The sequence below is a fragment of the Canis aureus genome, chromosome 18, assembly GCF_053574225.1.
Source record: "Canis aureus isolate CA01 chromosome 18, VMU_Caureus_v.1.0, whole genome shotgun sequence".
NCBI classification, from domain to species: Eukaryota; Metazoa; Chordata; class Mammalia; order Carnivora; family Canidae; genus Canis; species Canis aureus.
The window spans coordinates 46,288,482-46,305,826 of NC_135628.1; the positions used below are offsets into that span (position 1 = coordinate 46,288,482).

At 36.8% G+C, this 17,345-nt stretch overlaps 2 protein-coding genes across 8 annotated transcripts in view; one reads left to right on the forward strand and one right to left on the reverse strand.

The window, feature by feature from the left end:
• The window catches only part of ZNF804B (zinc finger protein 804B), a 493,317-nt gene that overhangs the window by 451,108 nt on the left and 24,864 nt on the right, over positions 1 to 17,345 (reverse strand). The window lies entirely within an intron of this gene.
• Positions 9,412 to 17,345, forward strand: part of TEX47 (testis expressed 47) — a 29,224-nt gene continuing 21,290 nt past the window's right edge. For 4 of the 7 annotated variants that reach the window (XM_077857061.1, XM_077857056.1, XM_077857063.1 and 1 more), the window contains exons 1-2: positions 9,433 to 9,583; positions 10,340 to 11,332. In XM_077857061.1, coding sequence (XP_077713187.1) covers positions 10,439 to 11,200 — 762 coding nt within the window. In that variant the 5' untranslated portion in view covers positions 9,433 to 9,583; positions 10,340 to 10,438 and the 3' untranslated portion in view covers positions 11,201 to 11,332. Of the gene's footprint in view, positions 9,584 to 10,339; positions 11,333 to 17,345 lie in introns of all 7 variants that reach the window. The other 3 variants (XM_077857058.1, XM_077857057.1, XM_077857060.1) reach the window with 3 other exon arrangements.

Below are 17,345 nucleotides of genomic sequence, written 5' to 3' on the forward strand. Positions count from 1 at the left end.
AGAAATCATAATTATTTCTACTAACTAGATCATTTAGTTAGAAGACCTTCTTACTTCAGCTATAATTGCATCAAATGTGATACATAGAACCTTTTGAGGCTAGAAGAGAGACAAAATGATCATTTATCCATATTTCATTCAGCACACAAAGTCCTAGAGTCCAAGATAGCTTTCCCCAGGAACTCTCCTAGAATAGGTATTCATATCAGAAAGGTTTTTCCATGAGGTCGATGGTGGTAGATATGTAGCTGAGAGGTGCCTGTCAGAGAGACAAGAAACTAGGGTGACAGATGAGGCATGGACCAGAAAGGCATTCATGCATCTCTAGCAGATGCCAGCACTGGAGACTGATGATGGAGGACCAGATGCCAACATTTCCCCACTGCGATGCTACTGCAGATCCTAGAAATTTGTCCTCCCAAATGATATCACTTCTCATATATGTTTATTTTATTCACTTCACAAAAACGTGACTGTGCGTTATGATTACATATAGTCAAACAATGGTACTTAGAATCACACGAGGCTGTGAAATGTCCACAACTACTCATATTAGTGGGTGTGGATTCTAAAGAAATATGGAATTTCCCTGAATAAGAAAGGACAAGAGGGCTTTAAATTTAGTGTAGGCTGGAAAGGTTGCAGAATAATAAAGGCTTGTATAAATAAAGGAAAATTCTGTTTAGATACCCAGGACACAGCGAATCTTTCAAAATATTTCACTATATTGTTCTTACCTATTGCTGTTCTGGATACATGAAATAAAAATGACAGTTACTTAGGCTTGGATTGACATTGCTCTTAATTTAAAAAGAAGTATGTTCCAAAGTTTTAAATTATAACCTAAATCTTCATTACCTATATAGAATGCAATAATATTTTAATAAGACAGTGCACTGACTCTAAAATTTGGCCTTCCTAAACATCCTGAATATAGTTATTAAAACCTTTCAGGAGGGATCCCTGGGTGGCGCAGTGGTTTGGCGCCTGCCTTTGGCACAGGGCGTGATCCTGGAGACCCAGGTTCGAATCCCATATCAGGCTCCCGTTGCATGGAGCCTGCTTCTCCCTCTGCCTGTGTCTCTGCCTCTCTCTCTCTCTCTCTCTCTGTGACTATCATAAATAAATAAAAATTAAAAAATAAATAAATAAAACCTTTCAGGAGCACCTGGGTGGTTCAGTGGTTGAGTGTCTGCCTTTGGCTCAGGTCATGATCCCAGGGTCCTGGGATCGAATCCCACATCACCCCACAGGCAGCCTGCTTCTCTCTCTGCCTATGTCTTTGCCTCTCTCTGTGTGTTTCTCATGAATAAATAAATAAAATATTTTTTAAAAATAAAATAAAACCATTCAATGCAGCATCTGTCATATTACTTCCCTTGTAAAAACATCTCATGGCTCTCTACTGAGCATCACAAAATACAGACTCCTGTTATTGTTTTTTGAATAGTTCTCACACCACTTTATTTATTGAAACATCTATCACACTTCCAAAATATAATTTCGTAAGAAATATCATCTCACTATTTCAGTATTTTATGTACATCTGTTTTTGTCAACGGTTATAGAAGATAAGTAACTTGATGGCAGTAATATCAATTGACCTCTTTGTGTCACATTTCCTTAACTGAAAAAGGAATGTTATGTCGGTAGAGCCAAGCTGCCTTCCAACCCTAAGCTTCTTTTAGTTCAATTTTCTCCATTCTGCACAGCGCATTGATCAAGATTAAACCAAAAGCAAGCACTAAAATAGAAACTGGCTTATTGACGATGTGTTTTAGCATAACAGATTATGTGAACCAAAGTGGATGCTTGCACTGGCATAAGAAGTTACTACTCCAACCATAATTACTTCTGTATGTGTAAGGCAATTTTGCTATTATAACTCAAAAATTGTTTAAATCATGAAGAAACTAAATTAAGGTTTAGTTGTGTTTGTATCACATGACATAATGTGCATCAGTTGTTAGTAATTCCTATGTCTTTAGAGCTCTTCTGTTCACTACAGCACCACAAAACACATTTGATAAAAGGGGAAAAATAAACATGATCCAGAGTTCAGTGCTATTTGTTGTCTCCAAAATCTCTGTTTAAAATGGACGATCTGTTTAGAACTGATGATTCAAAGCTTACAATATAGCATTCCATTTTCAGACTCCACCTTCCTGGCCGGACACAATGGTAGTTTAGAAACAATAACAACAACAAAACAACAACACAGTAAGCTAGTTTTTAATAGAGAAAAACCTAGGATCACTATAGGATAATTGCCCTATAATTTTCTTCCTCTATAATTTACTATCAGAATGCTTTCATTCTTACTGCCAAATGTTTTGGAGGAGCGGTCTACTCCTTGACCACTTATTCTATATTGACTCAACTCAACAATTGCACCCTGGGTTCCCTCAATCATTTTACTGAATCTTCTTCTTTTTTTTTTTTTTTTTTTTAAGTCTCCAGGAAACTCGTCATTGCCAATAGTAGAAGGTCACCTCAGTTCTTAAGGGTTTTTTTTTTTACCTCTCTTTAGAATTTTACCACTATCACCCGCTTTTAAAACTCTTATCTACCTACTTTCATGACCCTGTGTTTCCTTAGTTCTCCATCTGTCTCTGATGTTCTTTTGCCTCTTTCATTGGTTCTCATTTGCCCACTTCTTTTTAAGATTGATTGATTGATTGATTGATTTGAGAAAGAGAGAGTGAATATAAGAGACAGCATGAGCAAGGACGGGGGATAGAGGGAGAAACAGATGCCCCACAGAGCAGGGAGCCCGTCGTGTTCCCACTTCCTAAAATCAAGTGTTCCACATGGTATTCTCTCCACCTTCTCCTTTCCTGTCATTATCTCACAAGCACATTGGTTTGTGTGGTTTCAACTTTTTCCTCAGTGAAGATGACGATCAAATTTGTAATCATGATCCTGATGTTTCGAGATCTCCAGATTCCTAAATGCTTTTATACTTGGATGTTCCTATGGCAAGTCCACTTCAACATAACAGTTACAAACTGTTCTTCCCAACTCTAGGCTTTCTCTTTTATCCTCCATCTCTGTATTTTAAAAATCAAAATCCTTCCAGCTACTGACATTCAAATCCACGAGTCATCTCTAAATCTTTCCACAACTCACTTCACACATCCAGTTGACCAAATTATATTTACCTTGGTCAAGACTTGCATATATTCCTCAATCTTAGCAACTGCCAAAATCTTCAAAGATCCACCTTTTTCTCAGTGATAGGTTTTAGGCTAGTCATACAAAGATGATCTCACTTCATGAAAGGTTTTTCTGAACTAAAGCTCCTGGACTGTGTCTTTATAACAGCTCCACCTTTCATCTTAATGTCTTCCTATTTTTACTCTCAATTGGCAAGCTCAAACATCCCTGAGTGTCGAGCCTCCTTGCTCACATTGGTCTGGCATCTGCCCTTTCACAAGTTCTACCCCTCAGCAGGCTCTCAAACTAGACTAGCCCAGACCACAAATAGAGCAACATATGTATTACCTTTTGCCAAACCAGTATCACAGCCTGTTGGGTTTTTTAATGTTATTTTTTTCTGAATAGAACAGTAACAGAGACATGCTTAGAAAATTTTTAAAATGCAAAACAAATATCACCACCAAATTCCACCGATTTTAGGGGTCATTTTGAGAGAGAGAAAGAGAGAATGTGGGCAGAAGGTGTGTGTGTGGGGGGGGGGGGGTGGGCAGCAAGGTGGAGCAGATGGAGAGAGAATCTTAGGCAGGCTGCATACCCAGCACAGAGCCTGATGCGGGGACTGTTCTCAGGATCTCGAGATCATGACCGGAGCCTAAATCAAAAGTAGGATGCTTAACCGACTGAGCCACCCAACCACCCCCAGCTCCCAGCTGCATAATTCTTAAAAGTGTTCTGGTTACCTCCAGGATTTCTTGTCCCTAACTTCTCTACCCATCATGGGCAACTTTATAAAGCACAGTTATGATTACAGGTGCTCAAAAAATCCCCGGGAACCTCTATCATCCACAGAGTAATACTTATACCTCTGTGCAGATATCCAAGTCCTCCACAAACTAGCTGCAACTTCCATTTTCTCTTTCTCCCATGTCTTTCCCCTGCTAACCTTCCAGCCTGGGCTAGCAGTTCTACTCTGGTTTACACTTAGGTATCACCTGGAAAAGCTTTCATAAACACATACGCTAGAGTTGCTTTCCACACTAATTAAATAAGAACCAGGAGCTGGCTTCTTTTTTAATTCTCCACCAGATGATTCTAATAGATAGCCAGCATTTAAATCACCACCTGCCAGCCCATTCTTCCTTAAAGTGAAATAGGTGGAGGCACTGGGAGAGCACTTGTCAAAAATGCAAATTCTTGGACCACATTTTAAGCGGTCTCAGACTTTTGGAGGCTAGAGACCAGGAATCTCCAGTTTAACAAACCTGCAGATTCTATAGTTTGAGAACTACACTCTACTTAAATAAGACCACTGCCGTTTCCTCAAGTGCCACATTTCCCAGCTCTGCAATATGTGCCTTCTGCTCTTCATGCTTCTCGTTTACAGAGTCTGTTCTGTATCTTGCCTCGCCCCCATCCCCTCCCTGTCCTACCCCAAATCATATCTTTTCTTATGCCCAATTTAAATGCTAGTTCTTTCAGTCAGGTTTCATTGTTCCAACACTTTTTTTCCCATGTTCATTGTTTATGCTCTTATTGTATTTCTTCTCTCCAGCTCTGTACTAAACATAATTGTGTAGACTTTCAGATCTACTAATAGAATTGACTTTTTCATGTGCAGATACAATATCTGATTTACAAGATTATCTTCAGAGTGTCTGGCACATTTTTCTACAAATACTAGACATATGTTAAATGCTTGAATTGAATAGCAAAGTATTTTTAGCCCATGCTCTCCTTGATAAATAATTACCATACATTGCTCCACAGTGGTTTTGATAAGGAGAAGCCATGCTGAAGAGGGTGATCTACTTTTTTTTTTAATAAATCTTCAAATATCTAGTGATTTGATACTAAACTTTTTTTCTCTGCTAAGTCAAGCATATATTGTCTACCTAATAGTTTAAGCATGTGATCCTAGTAAAAGACTCCTCCACACAAGTTGTCAGCCATTTACTTAGTACAAATGATTTAGATATACCAAACCAGACAGAAAGTTAGTGGAAATGATTTAGAGTTTCCTGTTTTTCCAGTATATGAACACCAGCGAAAGGTTAAAGTAAGATCTGGTATTCCAAGTAGAAAACAAGTCATTCAGTTGCACATCCTTGCAATCTAAAGAAATGAATTCAAGAAACATTCACAAAGCCACTTCCCAGTCTGTTCCCCTGAAGAGCATGCCCGAATAAAAGCTCTTTCATTAAGCTTTCCAAAACACTAGACACCCTTTCTATCTTGCTTCTAAAGCACTGACCATCATTCACATTGTATTTATGATGTTTTCCCCTGCCCTGTAGTCATTCATGGATATCTCAACACCCCTTACTAGACTTTCAACTCCCCAAATTAGGGACCAGGTGTCTTCCATGTTTGTGTTTCTTACAATGCACATGATACGACCTGGTTCACCAAAGGTGTACATAAATCTGAGATGAATGAGAGAATAAAGACAGTAAATCAATTTTGAATTACAAGTATGAGTTAAGAGTTTTCAATTTCCTTTATCCAAACCACAAGGTATCCTCCATTTCCAGAAAAATTGCTCTGTCATAAAGAAGCAAAAAATGCCATGTGGGCATGGACACAAAGGGAATAATTTATCTGCTCTTTACCCTAGGTAGACAGAGTGATAAGGTTGCTGAGAGCATGTCTGAACCATGCGTAAAGCACTTAAATAACCCATGCTTTTGTTTCCTCTTCTACTGATTGTGAGCAAAATTTTTGTCGACCTTATAGGACTGTTGTGAAGATTAAATTAATTAATATGTGTAAAAGCATCTAGCATAGGGCGTATGGTAAATAACCAATTAATGGTATTTAATCTTTTTAATCCTTTCTTTCTGCTTTAAAAAGATAACACAGGGAGTTTGTTATTCAGAAACATTTGGTTCCAGAAAATAAAACAGAGCATAAAGTATATAGTAAATAGCAAGATGGGTGCTTGACACGAGTTCCAAATATATGCTGCATACTTAATATGAGATGTTGGACAAGAGCGTCAGATAGGTAGAAAATCTGAAAGAAGACTCCTCAACATTGTAGGTTCCCACTCAGGTTCTGTCACTTGTCCGTTGTTTAAACTCAGTTATCTAATAGATCACACTGGGAGAACAAATGTCTATGTCTTTCTTTTTTTTATTTTAAAAATATTTTTATTTATTCATGACACACGCACACAGAGACATAGACACAGGCAGAAGGAGAAGCAGGCCTCCTGCAAGGAGCCTGATATGGGACTCGAACCCGGATCCCAGGATCACACCCTGAGCCGAAGGCAGACAATTAACCCCTGAACCACCCAGGCATCCCCACCTATCTCTTTCTATTCCGTGGGATGAATAGAGGAGTTCTGTTTAAGTTGCCACCTGAAGATAAATAACTGTCCCTTAATCAATGGAACACAGGACTGTGGCATCTGAAAATTCAAATGTTGAGTATCCATCAAAAGGAGCTTGTACAATTATCATTACATGTACAGCCAAAAAAAAAAAAAAAAACACACACACACACACAGTCCAAACTGTGTGTTTCTATTCCTATCTGCTCAAAACTTTACTCTTGACTGAAGAGTATGGTTGATGAAAGGCAAGAAAACAAGATAAGTTGCCTTTAAATGTGACATGACCATGAAACAAAATCATAAAAGCAACAACTAAACATGTATTGAGAGATAGAAAGATACATGGGGAAGATATAGGTCAAACTATTATCTATGATGTAAAAACTACTGATTCAAAATGTATTCAGTTGAACTGCATGAAACTAAGAAATATACAGAATTGTTGAATCATATTACACACCTGAAACTAATATAACAGTGTAAATTGCACTGGAATAAAAAATTAAAACATGAAATAGTTGTCAATATCAGTTTTTAACTTATAGAAATGACAATTTCATATGTTCCAAGGCAATACTAATTAAGATATCATTTCTCTTTTGAAGAAAGAAGAGCTCAGTGATATTTTGCAAGGTTTACATGGGGAATTATAATGATGAAAGATTGTCATTTTTCTATTAGGTTTATATTGGAGGAACCAAGGTATATGAAAGAGAAGGGAAATAAAGAATGCACATGCAGAGATAAATCACAACTGAGCTCAAAAGGGGGCAAAAAGATAGAAAAATTGTACTATAAGTAAGAACAGTGTCAGGAAGAAGAAACTCATATCTATATATAAAAGACTAAATTTAAATTTGTGCATTCAAAAAGGGTTTCTGGGAAGCAATGCCCTATAAAGTCTCCCACTGACTTTGAGCAAAGTCAATATTAGGTTACCAAACGCTATAGCTGCATGTCCCCATTTTCTCTGTTATAACCCATCATTGTGCAATGGAAATAAGTGCCAGGAACTGCTATGGACCTGGGAAGGGGAGAAGTGCCCTCTCCTAGCATTCTATGGAGGGAAGATAAACAGGAAGGACTTCATAAAATAAGTAGTTCCTGAACTTTACAAAGCAGATGTGTCATAGGTCTTCAAGTTTCATGCTCTCAGCTGGACAAGTGAGGTGCAAAAACACTGAGGGCAGGAGATTCTGATTATAATCCAAATAAAGAGCAATAACTGTAAAGAAATCAAGAATCCTCAATACATTTCAAAGTAAAAAGACCTAGTGACAGAATAGGGTTGAGAGATAACATTTAGGAAAAGATAAGACCAAGGATGTTGGTGTAGGAGATAAGTGAAAAATGTGTAACTGCGACACATATGAGGTGCTTGCAAGGGAAATATACAGAAAATCATAGTTAAAATGCTGGCATTTTAAATTGAAAAGGTAGAGGTACATCCAAGAAAAAGAGTTATAAATAGGATTACAATTTAGGAGTCCTCTGTGCAGAAAAATACTGGGATGGAAAGTTAGTCTTTTCTTCTTTGTCAACATAAACTAACAGTACCTGCTCTGAGCCTTAGACTGAGAGAGTCCAACTCCATGGCTGGCCTCAGCAGGAAAGCCTCCATGATTAATCAGCAAGGTCAGTCATTAAGTTTGGAGGTGAGAGTGACATCAAGCACCAGCCACCTGCCCTCACAAAAGATGGTGCTAAACTACTTGGGCACAGAGGGAGAATAAGAGATCTGTACAATGAGCACAGAGCCTCAGCTTTACCCAGAGCTAAGTGTGAGAGGGAAAGGAACAAGGCCATAAATAGAGATTTGGGAAGAAATTCAGGCAGGTCCAGAGTCACAGAAACCAACGGAGGAAAGAAGGCGGTTGTGGTCAACAGAATCACATTCTGCAAAGCAAGAAGAATGAGACTGAGAACAAGCCCTAGACTAAGCAGTGACAAGTTCCTGTATGCTTTGGGAAAGACTATCATTCCAGAGAGTGATGAAGTGAACCCCATGAGAAATTACTCAGTTTTTATGTACCACACAATTAAGGAATTATTAAGTCATATCTCAGCCTCCACTTTTTGGGATAACTCATTACTGTATATCATTAAAACCAGATAATAAGTTTGAATAACACAAATCTTGGTCGGGGAGTGCTGTAAGATTTACTTTTTAAAGATTGAATAAGGATGTTTTCTAATCTTGTTCTAAAATTATGGTTACAGCTCACATGAATGCCATTTTAAGGTATGGTATTAATTTTTATTATAAAAACTAACTTAAATTTACGTTAAATTAAGAAAACCTCATAGAAGAATTTAAAAACGATTCATCTATTTATTTGAGAGAGAGGGAGAGAGTACAAAGAGGGAGGAGAAGCAGACTGCCCACTAAGCAGGGAGCTTGATCCCAGGAACCCGGAAACACAACCTGAACTGAATGCAGACGCCCAACCAACTGTGCCCTCCAGGTGCCCCATAGAAGAATTTTCTTAAAACAGAGTCACCATTACACAGAATCTGACATGTGCTCTTAAATTATTCAATTAATGCATCAATACTCCGCTCTTAAATTATTCAATTAATGCATCAATACTCCTCTATCCTAGGTGGACTAGAGAGGCTGCTGAAAAGACATTTGAATTGTGTGCAAGGTATGTAACTACTCCATGCTTTAGTCTCCTCTTCCATAAACTGTGGACAAAAAGAAAAAAGAAAAGAGTATGATGTTCAGGTCAACCATCTGTCTGACTTACAAAGGCTCCAGGCTACAAATAAGCCATTCCACAAAAGAAGCCCTCATTTCTCTACTGTGATGTTGAGGTATCTGTTGAGTGATACCCTCATTAAATTAAGAAATGGCACTTGCCCTTGTGTGCTGCCCTTTAACACCACTGACATCCTGATTCACGAGGGCACCATGGAAACAAGAATAGAACACACAGGACAGCTGGCAGCACCCAGGACACTGGCAGTTGGAAAAGTGATGGAGGATAAGTGGAACCTCGAGGACAGGTAAAAGCAAGAAAAACTTGAAGAAGGAGAGAAATGTTAAGGTGACCTAGAGGAAACAAAAAGAAATTTGTAAGAAGAGTAAGTTAAAAGTAACAGAATTTATTATCTGATACCCACAACAACAACAAAAGGAAGGAAAAAGAGCCACTTCTGATGTTTGTTGATAGGAAAAAAAAAAAAACAAAATCAAAATTAGTTATTCCAAAATTTTACTCTTATTAATAACAGTATTATAACAAGCCACAGTATTAACTTTTTGTATACTGAGTAAAGATTAAGTAAGCCAATTAGGACTTGAGAATTCCCCAGATTTTTAAAAATTAGTTGACCAGTTAAAATTTTTAAAAAGGAGGAATTACCATGAAAATATCACTTTTTAAAAAATTGACAAATCAAGGACAATCTGTAATTAGTTACATATATGAAAAGACATTTTAATGTGATGCCAATGCTACGGTGAGTGACTGTTGGCAGATACATTCCTGTGTGCGTATGTGTATGGGTGCATATGTGTGTGCACACGTATGCACAGGCACACATGTGATTCAAGAAAGGGAGCTGAGAAAAAATTTACTATAAGTTGAAGGAGAAAATAATAATGCAAACAAAAAACAGAGTTAACCTGCTCTATAGTATGTTCTTTCTTCTCCCCACTTGCCAGTGTATTAGAATGTTATTTTGTTGTAAACTTTTAAACAATCTCTATAATTTGAATCATGTTTTAGCATTCTCTTGTATTTCAAAGATGGTATTGTTGATAATACTGGGAAGGGATTTTGCTAGGCTATTCACTAGCATTTGACAAAATAGTAACTTTTTTTTTTTTTTTGTAAGAAGAAATACAAGAGTTCACCCCTGAAGAGATGTCCTTATAATGTAAACATTGTGATAGGCTAAAACTGAAGTCATCTGGAAGAACAAATAGGACCCATCATGGCTTTCCCAGGCCATATCCAAAAGACCAACAAAAGGACTTTTCCAGTGGAATCGCTTCTAATGCCACAAATTCCACGTGGCAATTACTTTCATCTTCAGGAAGAGAAGCAAAGACTACAGCTAAAGAAATTCCTTCTTCATAGGATGTTTCTAGTGGCCACAATAACACTGAATACAGAAAAAAAAGATATTTCTGACTATTATGAGCAAGTGTTTCAGTCAATTTTAAAACATCACCTAGGAGAAGCAGTGACAGGGTTTTTGCTCGTATATCCTACTTCTATTCTGCATATCCTTGAGACCTCCAGTGGTACCCTTTACCGAATTCTTTTGGATTATCTTAACCATAAACAGAATGAAACAGAATTTTTTATCCAACGAATGAAAATTATAGTTGCATCCCATAACATCCCAACAAGACTTTTCATGCAATGGCATGTTTCAGTAATGAAAGTTCCAGTCATGTATCTTGATGATGTGACACAGACACAGTCCCTAGAGGAGGTCATCACAGAGTTTCTCACTCAGACTCATAAACTGGCACTCCACCTTTTAAAGACTGTTAAAGTGGGTGCTAAAGGACCAGGGGATAACTTGCACCAAATTGCACCTGAACTGCTCATCCCTGAACAAATAATAAAGTACTTGTGCAAATCTGAACAATTCATGGATCCAGAAACTTTCATAGACATGTATAATAAGCCCATACATGTCACTTTGGATTCTGATGTGATATGGCCTGCTCCCACCTATTTCTAGGATTGAGAGAGATGTGGTCGATGTGGTCCAATCTCTCAAGGAATTGATGCTACTTAAAGAAAAGGAAAGTATTTCTAAAGCTACTTCTCTCTTTCAAAAAGAAAGGACCAGAACACCACAATAGACACGAAGGTAATGTATTAATCTTTCCAGAGTATGTTGAGCTAAATTTGAAAATTAATGTTTATTCTGATATTAAGTTTGAAATATTTTAATAGGTGTAGGAGTTTAGTAAGTTAACAATTGTTCAAATGTTAACATCATTTTGGTGAAGTGGCTTAATTTTTTTAAGGAAAGGTATAGATGATAAAGGACATACTCAGATTCAGATTCTCATTCATTCTTTCAACAATGGTCAATGAGCAGCTGCCACCACATAGAATCAAATTTCAGGAAAAAACATTTTGTTTTCAGAATATAAAATTCAGTGGAAAAATACCATCACTGAGTTGCTTGCAACCTGCGTTTAGAGTCAAGTAAGTGTAAAAGTAAATATATGCTATGATATATGACATGATATGATCATTATTAGTTAGCAGTATGTAAGGGATAATCTTTATATGATTCCTGAATTCAGAAAACAAAACCTAAACTTTGAAATTAGTTCCAAGGCTCATCTATTCTGAACTACACAATCAAGAATTTTGAGGTTATTATAAAGCTGAACACCACAGTAGCTTTGTGAGACAACAGGAAATTACACTGTCAGAAGGCACTATATTCTTTCATGCAAAATCATTTTTTGAACACTTCATATGACAGACATTTGCCAGATGCTAAGATATGGCAGGGTACACAGAAAACATAATTCATGCTCACTTATAAAACATTTATAACTGATCCCACATAAGATATACAAATTGTTTTTTTCTTTTTTTTTTAAGATTTTATTTATTTATTATGAGAGACAGAGAGAGAGAGAGAGAGGCAGAGACACAGAGGGAGAAGCCGGCTCCAAGCAGGGAGCCCGATGTGGGACTCGATTCTGGGACTCCAAAATCACGCCCTGAGCCAGAAGGCAGATGCTTAACCACTGAGCCACCCAGGCGTCCCAGTTATGTTTTTTCAATTTACTTCCTATGAAGCAAATAATGATATGCAACTTCTGTATGACCTATTTTAAGTTGCTCTATCCTTTTCTTCACCTAGGATCAATGCTCTTATGCATCATTTAAAATTGAATAGTTTGTTCAAACTATTAAGTGGCATTACTACCTTGATGACTTCAGTGATATCCAAAATTACTGCAATATCTCATGAAACAGATTTAGTAGAAGAAATACTGTGTATCATTTTACTTTATAATTTGATGTGCAGTCTCTTTAGGGGAAAAAAAGCAATCCCAGTATACAACCCGAATTTGTCATATGCAGATAATTTGTCATCACTTGTTTCATGTCAAAATCAGATTTCAGGAAAGAGTGTTTCTATTTTTAAATTTTGTATTATAGATCTAGATAGAGAATGGCATTTTTTACTCTTAGCTGAATTTGAAGTTCTGTTCATTTAAATTTAGTAACAGAAAGAGTATATTTGAGATAAAACATGAAGTAACTCTTCTGGTCAAGAAAGAGTATGTAACTTACAAATATTTTATCAATTTAGTAAATATTAAACACTTAGTATTCATTAGGATTGTGCTATTTACTCTGAAATGAGAAAAAGGAAAAGGCACCCATCTACTGAGGATAAAGTTCAGCAACAAAATGAGTGGAAGTAAAAGTAAATGCTTTCCAGGCAAAAAGAAAAAAAAATGCCTTAGAGAAAAGACTCCTGAATGTGAGGAGAGGTTGGGAAGTGCAATAAAAGTGGAGTTTACAAGTAAAACTATATATATATATATGGCATATTTTCCAAAAATGGGAGACTTTCGCAATTGCCTTAACCAACAGACTACAACAGAAGTGATCTCATGTGACCCTCAAAGCTCGATCCTAAAAATGCTATGTACTTTACCATGATCATCTCAATGCTAGCTCTTGGAACTTTCTAAAAATATGCTGTGAGCAATCCAAGTGGTTTTCCAGAGGACATCCCCAGCCAAGGTCCCGGCCAATAGCCAGTTTCACCCCTAGACATGTGAGTGAGTGAACTTTCAGGTGATTCCAGACTCTAGGCTTCCAGTCAACCCTGGATTTCAAGCCAGCCCAACTGACAATGTGTGGAGTGATAGCGATGGCGTGTTCCCACTGAGCCCTGTCCAAATTGCAGGTCTGTGAACAAGATAAATGACTGTTGTAAAATTTAAACCATTACATTTTGGGTGGGTGATTATAACAGTCTGGAACAATAATATATATGTAGTAGGAATATGTAGTAGGAATAATTTTATATATCCATATACGTACATATCATTTCATATCATTTATTTTTCATTCATCTATGTTACTAATGTTTATTAAATATCTACTGGTAAATATTTACTAGGGGGCCAAGCACCATGCTTGTCACTGGGTATACCAAGCAGCAGTAAGGTGTATATCTTCCTGATATAGACCTAGCACACTGCCTAGCATAGATCTTTTATTGGTCTCTAAGACTTTCTGATATGAAAAGTATTGATTGAAAAGTAATTCAGTCAGCTAAAGAGAAACATTAAAAATCTGAATCATTTTTGGAGGAAGTTATAGAAAATATCTCAATAATATTACTGATTTACTTGGTATACTGTTATTTTACATTTAAAGGATTCTTGAGATGTCAGTTGTGAAAATAACTGGAAAAGAAGCAAAAAGTGACTAAATAAATTAAACTATTTATACAGTTATTTATCTACTCTAGTGAGCACATAGGAATGAGTTTATTCAAATGAAAGTTACCCTTCCTAGTAATCACATTAGGGGGGGTTATATTTATTTCAGCTACAACATCAGTGCTAAAAACATTTTGTGACTTTTATGACAGATGAATTAAAAAGGTTTATAAATCAAAGAGAATTTAAATATTTTAGCTACATCTATTTTTTTTTGATTCCCATATAATATATACTCTAATTTGACTGGTGACCTTAATATTCAGCCTCCATTCATAAAAACATTTGTTGAGGTTTTTAAGATATTTCATTCACTCTCAAAGGAAGATCTGCTGTCATAAAATATATTAAAAGAATGTGACACTGTCTCTAAGGGGGAACACAAATATGTTTTCAGTAACCACTGCATTATTGAGGTTCCTATACAGCTCACTGATATCATGTCTTTAAAAGGGAAGGCATGTAGTGTATGTTTGGGTATATTTGTTAAAATGCAGAAATATGATATTCAGACCTTACGAATATAATTTAATTTGATCAAGTCAAAAAATGTGACTTATTAAGTCTTAGAAAGACTCCTAAGGTAATTCTCAATCCAATGAGAGTTATAGTTTCCTTAGAATAAAACTTTCCATAGAATTAGAGTACAGAGTATTTTAATACTGAAAATATACCATTCAATGCTCTTATCCCAATGAACGTATTTATACAACATATACATATGCAGTGAACATGTAACATTTAAATTGGTGTGGCCAGTGCCATTCTAATTCTTTTATTTTGATACGGGTATCTTCACAGTAGATTGACATGCTCTTATGTTTGTTTCAGAGTAGATTATAGTTTTCATGAAGTTAACTAAAATAATGTTATTTGGAGGGAAAAATCCTCCCAGGGTCAATTTAAAAATTTTACTGTCTTCATTTTATTTAAAGAGGCATCTAGATTCCTTCATAGAAAGTTATTGCTTATTGCAAATAGATTTTTACATTCAGTGACTTTATCATAACTTAGTGACACAAAACCACATTTGAATTCAGTTAAACTTATCTCAAGCAGTAGAATTCCCCCAGCTTCCACAAGGAAGTAGAAATGAGACAGCCTATCACCAACTCTAAGATTATTTCATATTGTAGAAACTGACTTAATGTAGAATTAGAGCTCTCCCCCTTGTGGCCAATTATGTAAATTTCCAGATTACCTGCTGATAGGATTTAGGCAGTAAACCCAGCACATAGTTTTAAAGAGAATATAAAGAGAACCCCAAAGGCACTTTTCAAGTGTCTGCTCTACTCTCCTTGTTTGGCACATAAAAATTTGGAGACCCAAAGACATGAAGTGTTTTGCCAACAGTGAAAGCAAGGATTGATTACAGAAGTTTCCTATTTCCACTTCACTACTTTACATAATTAGCTGTGCTCGTGGGTTAGAGTCTGGATTTAATTCTGAGTGGTCTCTTCCAGCTCCACCATACTCCTCCTGTACTCCATGTCCTCTCTTAGTGCCTTCTCCCAATGTCCCCCTGCACCTCCACACGCATCTCCATCTCCATATGCCCTACAGAGAATGGATCCCTTCCCAGCCACCACTCTTCCTGCATTCTGCTCCTGGACTTGCACTCCCTGTTGCTATAAAATAGACCACTACACACAGTGGCCAAGGCAGAAACTTCAACATTGTCCCAGTTTCCCTTCCTCATTGTTATCACTGACAGCCAATCAGCCCAAGCCCCACCCATTTCCCACAGAAAGTATTTCTAGTGTCTGGCTTTGTTTTTGTGCTCTCCTTAGAGATCTCCCTCTCTCCAGTCTCCTCTTCCTCCTGCTAATCTATAAAGTATTTCTAAAAACCTTAAAAGCTGTGTAGCACAAGGTTTAAGAGAACCACCTCTGGGGATGTCTGGGGGGCTCAATGAGTTAAACCTTGGTTTCCCTCAGGTCATGATTTTAGGGTCCTGAGATTAAACCCACTTGGGACTCTCTCCCTCTCCCTCTGCAACCCCTCTCCTATGTGTAAGCTCTCTTTCTCTCAAATAAATTTTAAAACTTTAAGAGAGAGAGAGAAAGCCACCTTTGGTATCAAATTGCTGTGTTGAAACCTGGCTCAGGAATTGTAGAGTTATATTTTATTCCTTCACCTCTCAACACCTCAGACACCTCACCTACAAAATGAGTGTGATAACAAGTATCTACATTATAAGATTGATAAGGGGTGTGTTGCATGAAATGATGGTTTAATAAACCCAGCATATAGTAAGAACTCAATAAATGTCATTCCTCTGGTCAAAATTCTTCAATGGCTTCATTCCAGGATAAAACAACAAAAAATTCTCTCATGATCTGCAAAGCTTTGATTCCCAACATTTCTCCTTTCTTTGTCTTTATCCTCTTTCCTCACTTCTCTTAGCAAAATTCTGCTTATCAATCAAATTATATTTGCTCTGGGAGGCATGGCAAACTCGAGATACCCTCATGGTATGTGGTACTCCACCACATACAATAACAATTCTCCTATCATAAGGCTGTTGTTTATTTTCACACTCTTTTCCCTGCCAGTGACTTGTAAGCTATTACTGTGCAAATTTTTGGTATTCCTATCTTTAGTGCTTCATTTTTAAAGGAGGCCATTAAAATATCTAAGAATTTTCCCATAAAGTTCATTTTACTTTCATCAAAACGGTTGTGAAATGTCAATAGATTTAAAACGTTCCTCTAGAATTGATTGGCTTTTGGTCATTGTCCATAAAGCTCTTGAAAATAGCAAGTGAAAATATAATAGTTGTACTTTAGTTTTCAGTTTTCCCTACATATTAATTTCTTACATTCTAATTTGGAAGGATACTAAGAATACACTTCTGGAAGTGATTCAGTGGAACTTTTGTACTTATATATTACTATTCACTGAGCCAAGTATAGGAACTCATTCCCAATTCATAGGATTTAAAATAAAAATACTCTTTCTTATTGGAGCATCTGAGCAAGCTACTGGTAAGGTATACAACCTTTTTTTAAAAATATTCTATTTATTTATTCATGATAGACAGAGAGAGAGAGAGAGAGGCAGAGACACAGGCAGAGGGAGAAGCAGGTTCCATGCCGGGAGCCCGACACGAGACTCGATCCTGGGACTCCAGGATTGCGACGTGGGCCAAAGGCAGGGGCTAAACTGCTGAGTCACCCAGGGATCCCCCGGTATACAACCTTTATTCCAAATTTTAAAGTTGTTTTCTTTATGTTCTTCAAATCTTTATTTTACTAGCCACACTTAATGTATTCTCTGAGAGATTTGTGCTCAATAAGGCTAATATTTATTATATTTGTTTTCTTAGGTTATTATAAAACTGTAAATTTGATTTCATTTTAATTGTGCATTTCCCATTTCTATTCTTTCTAG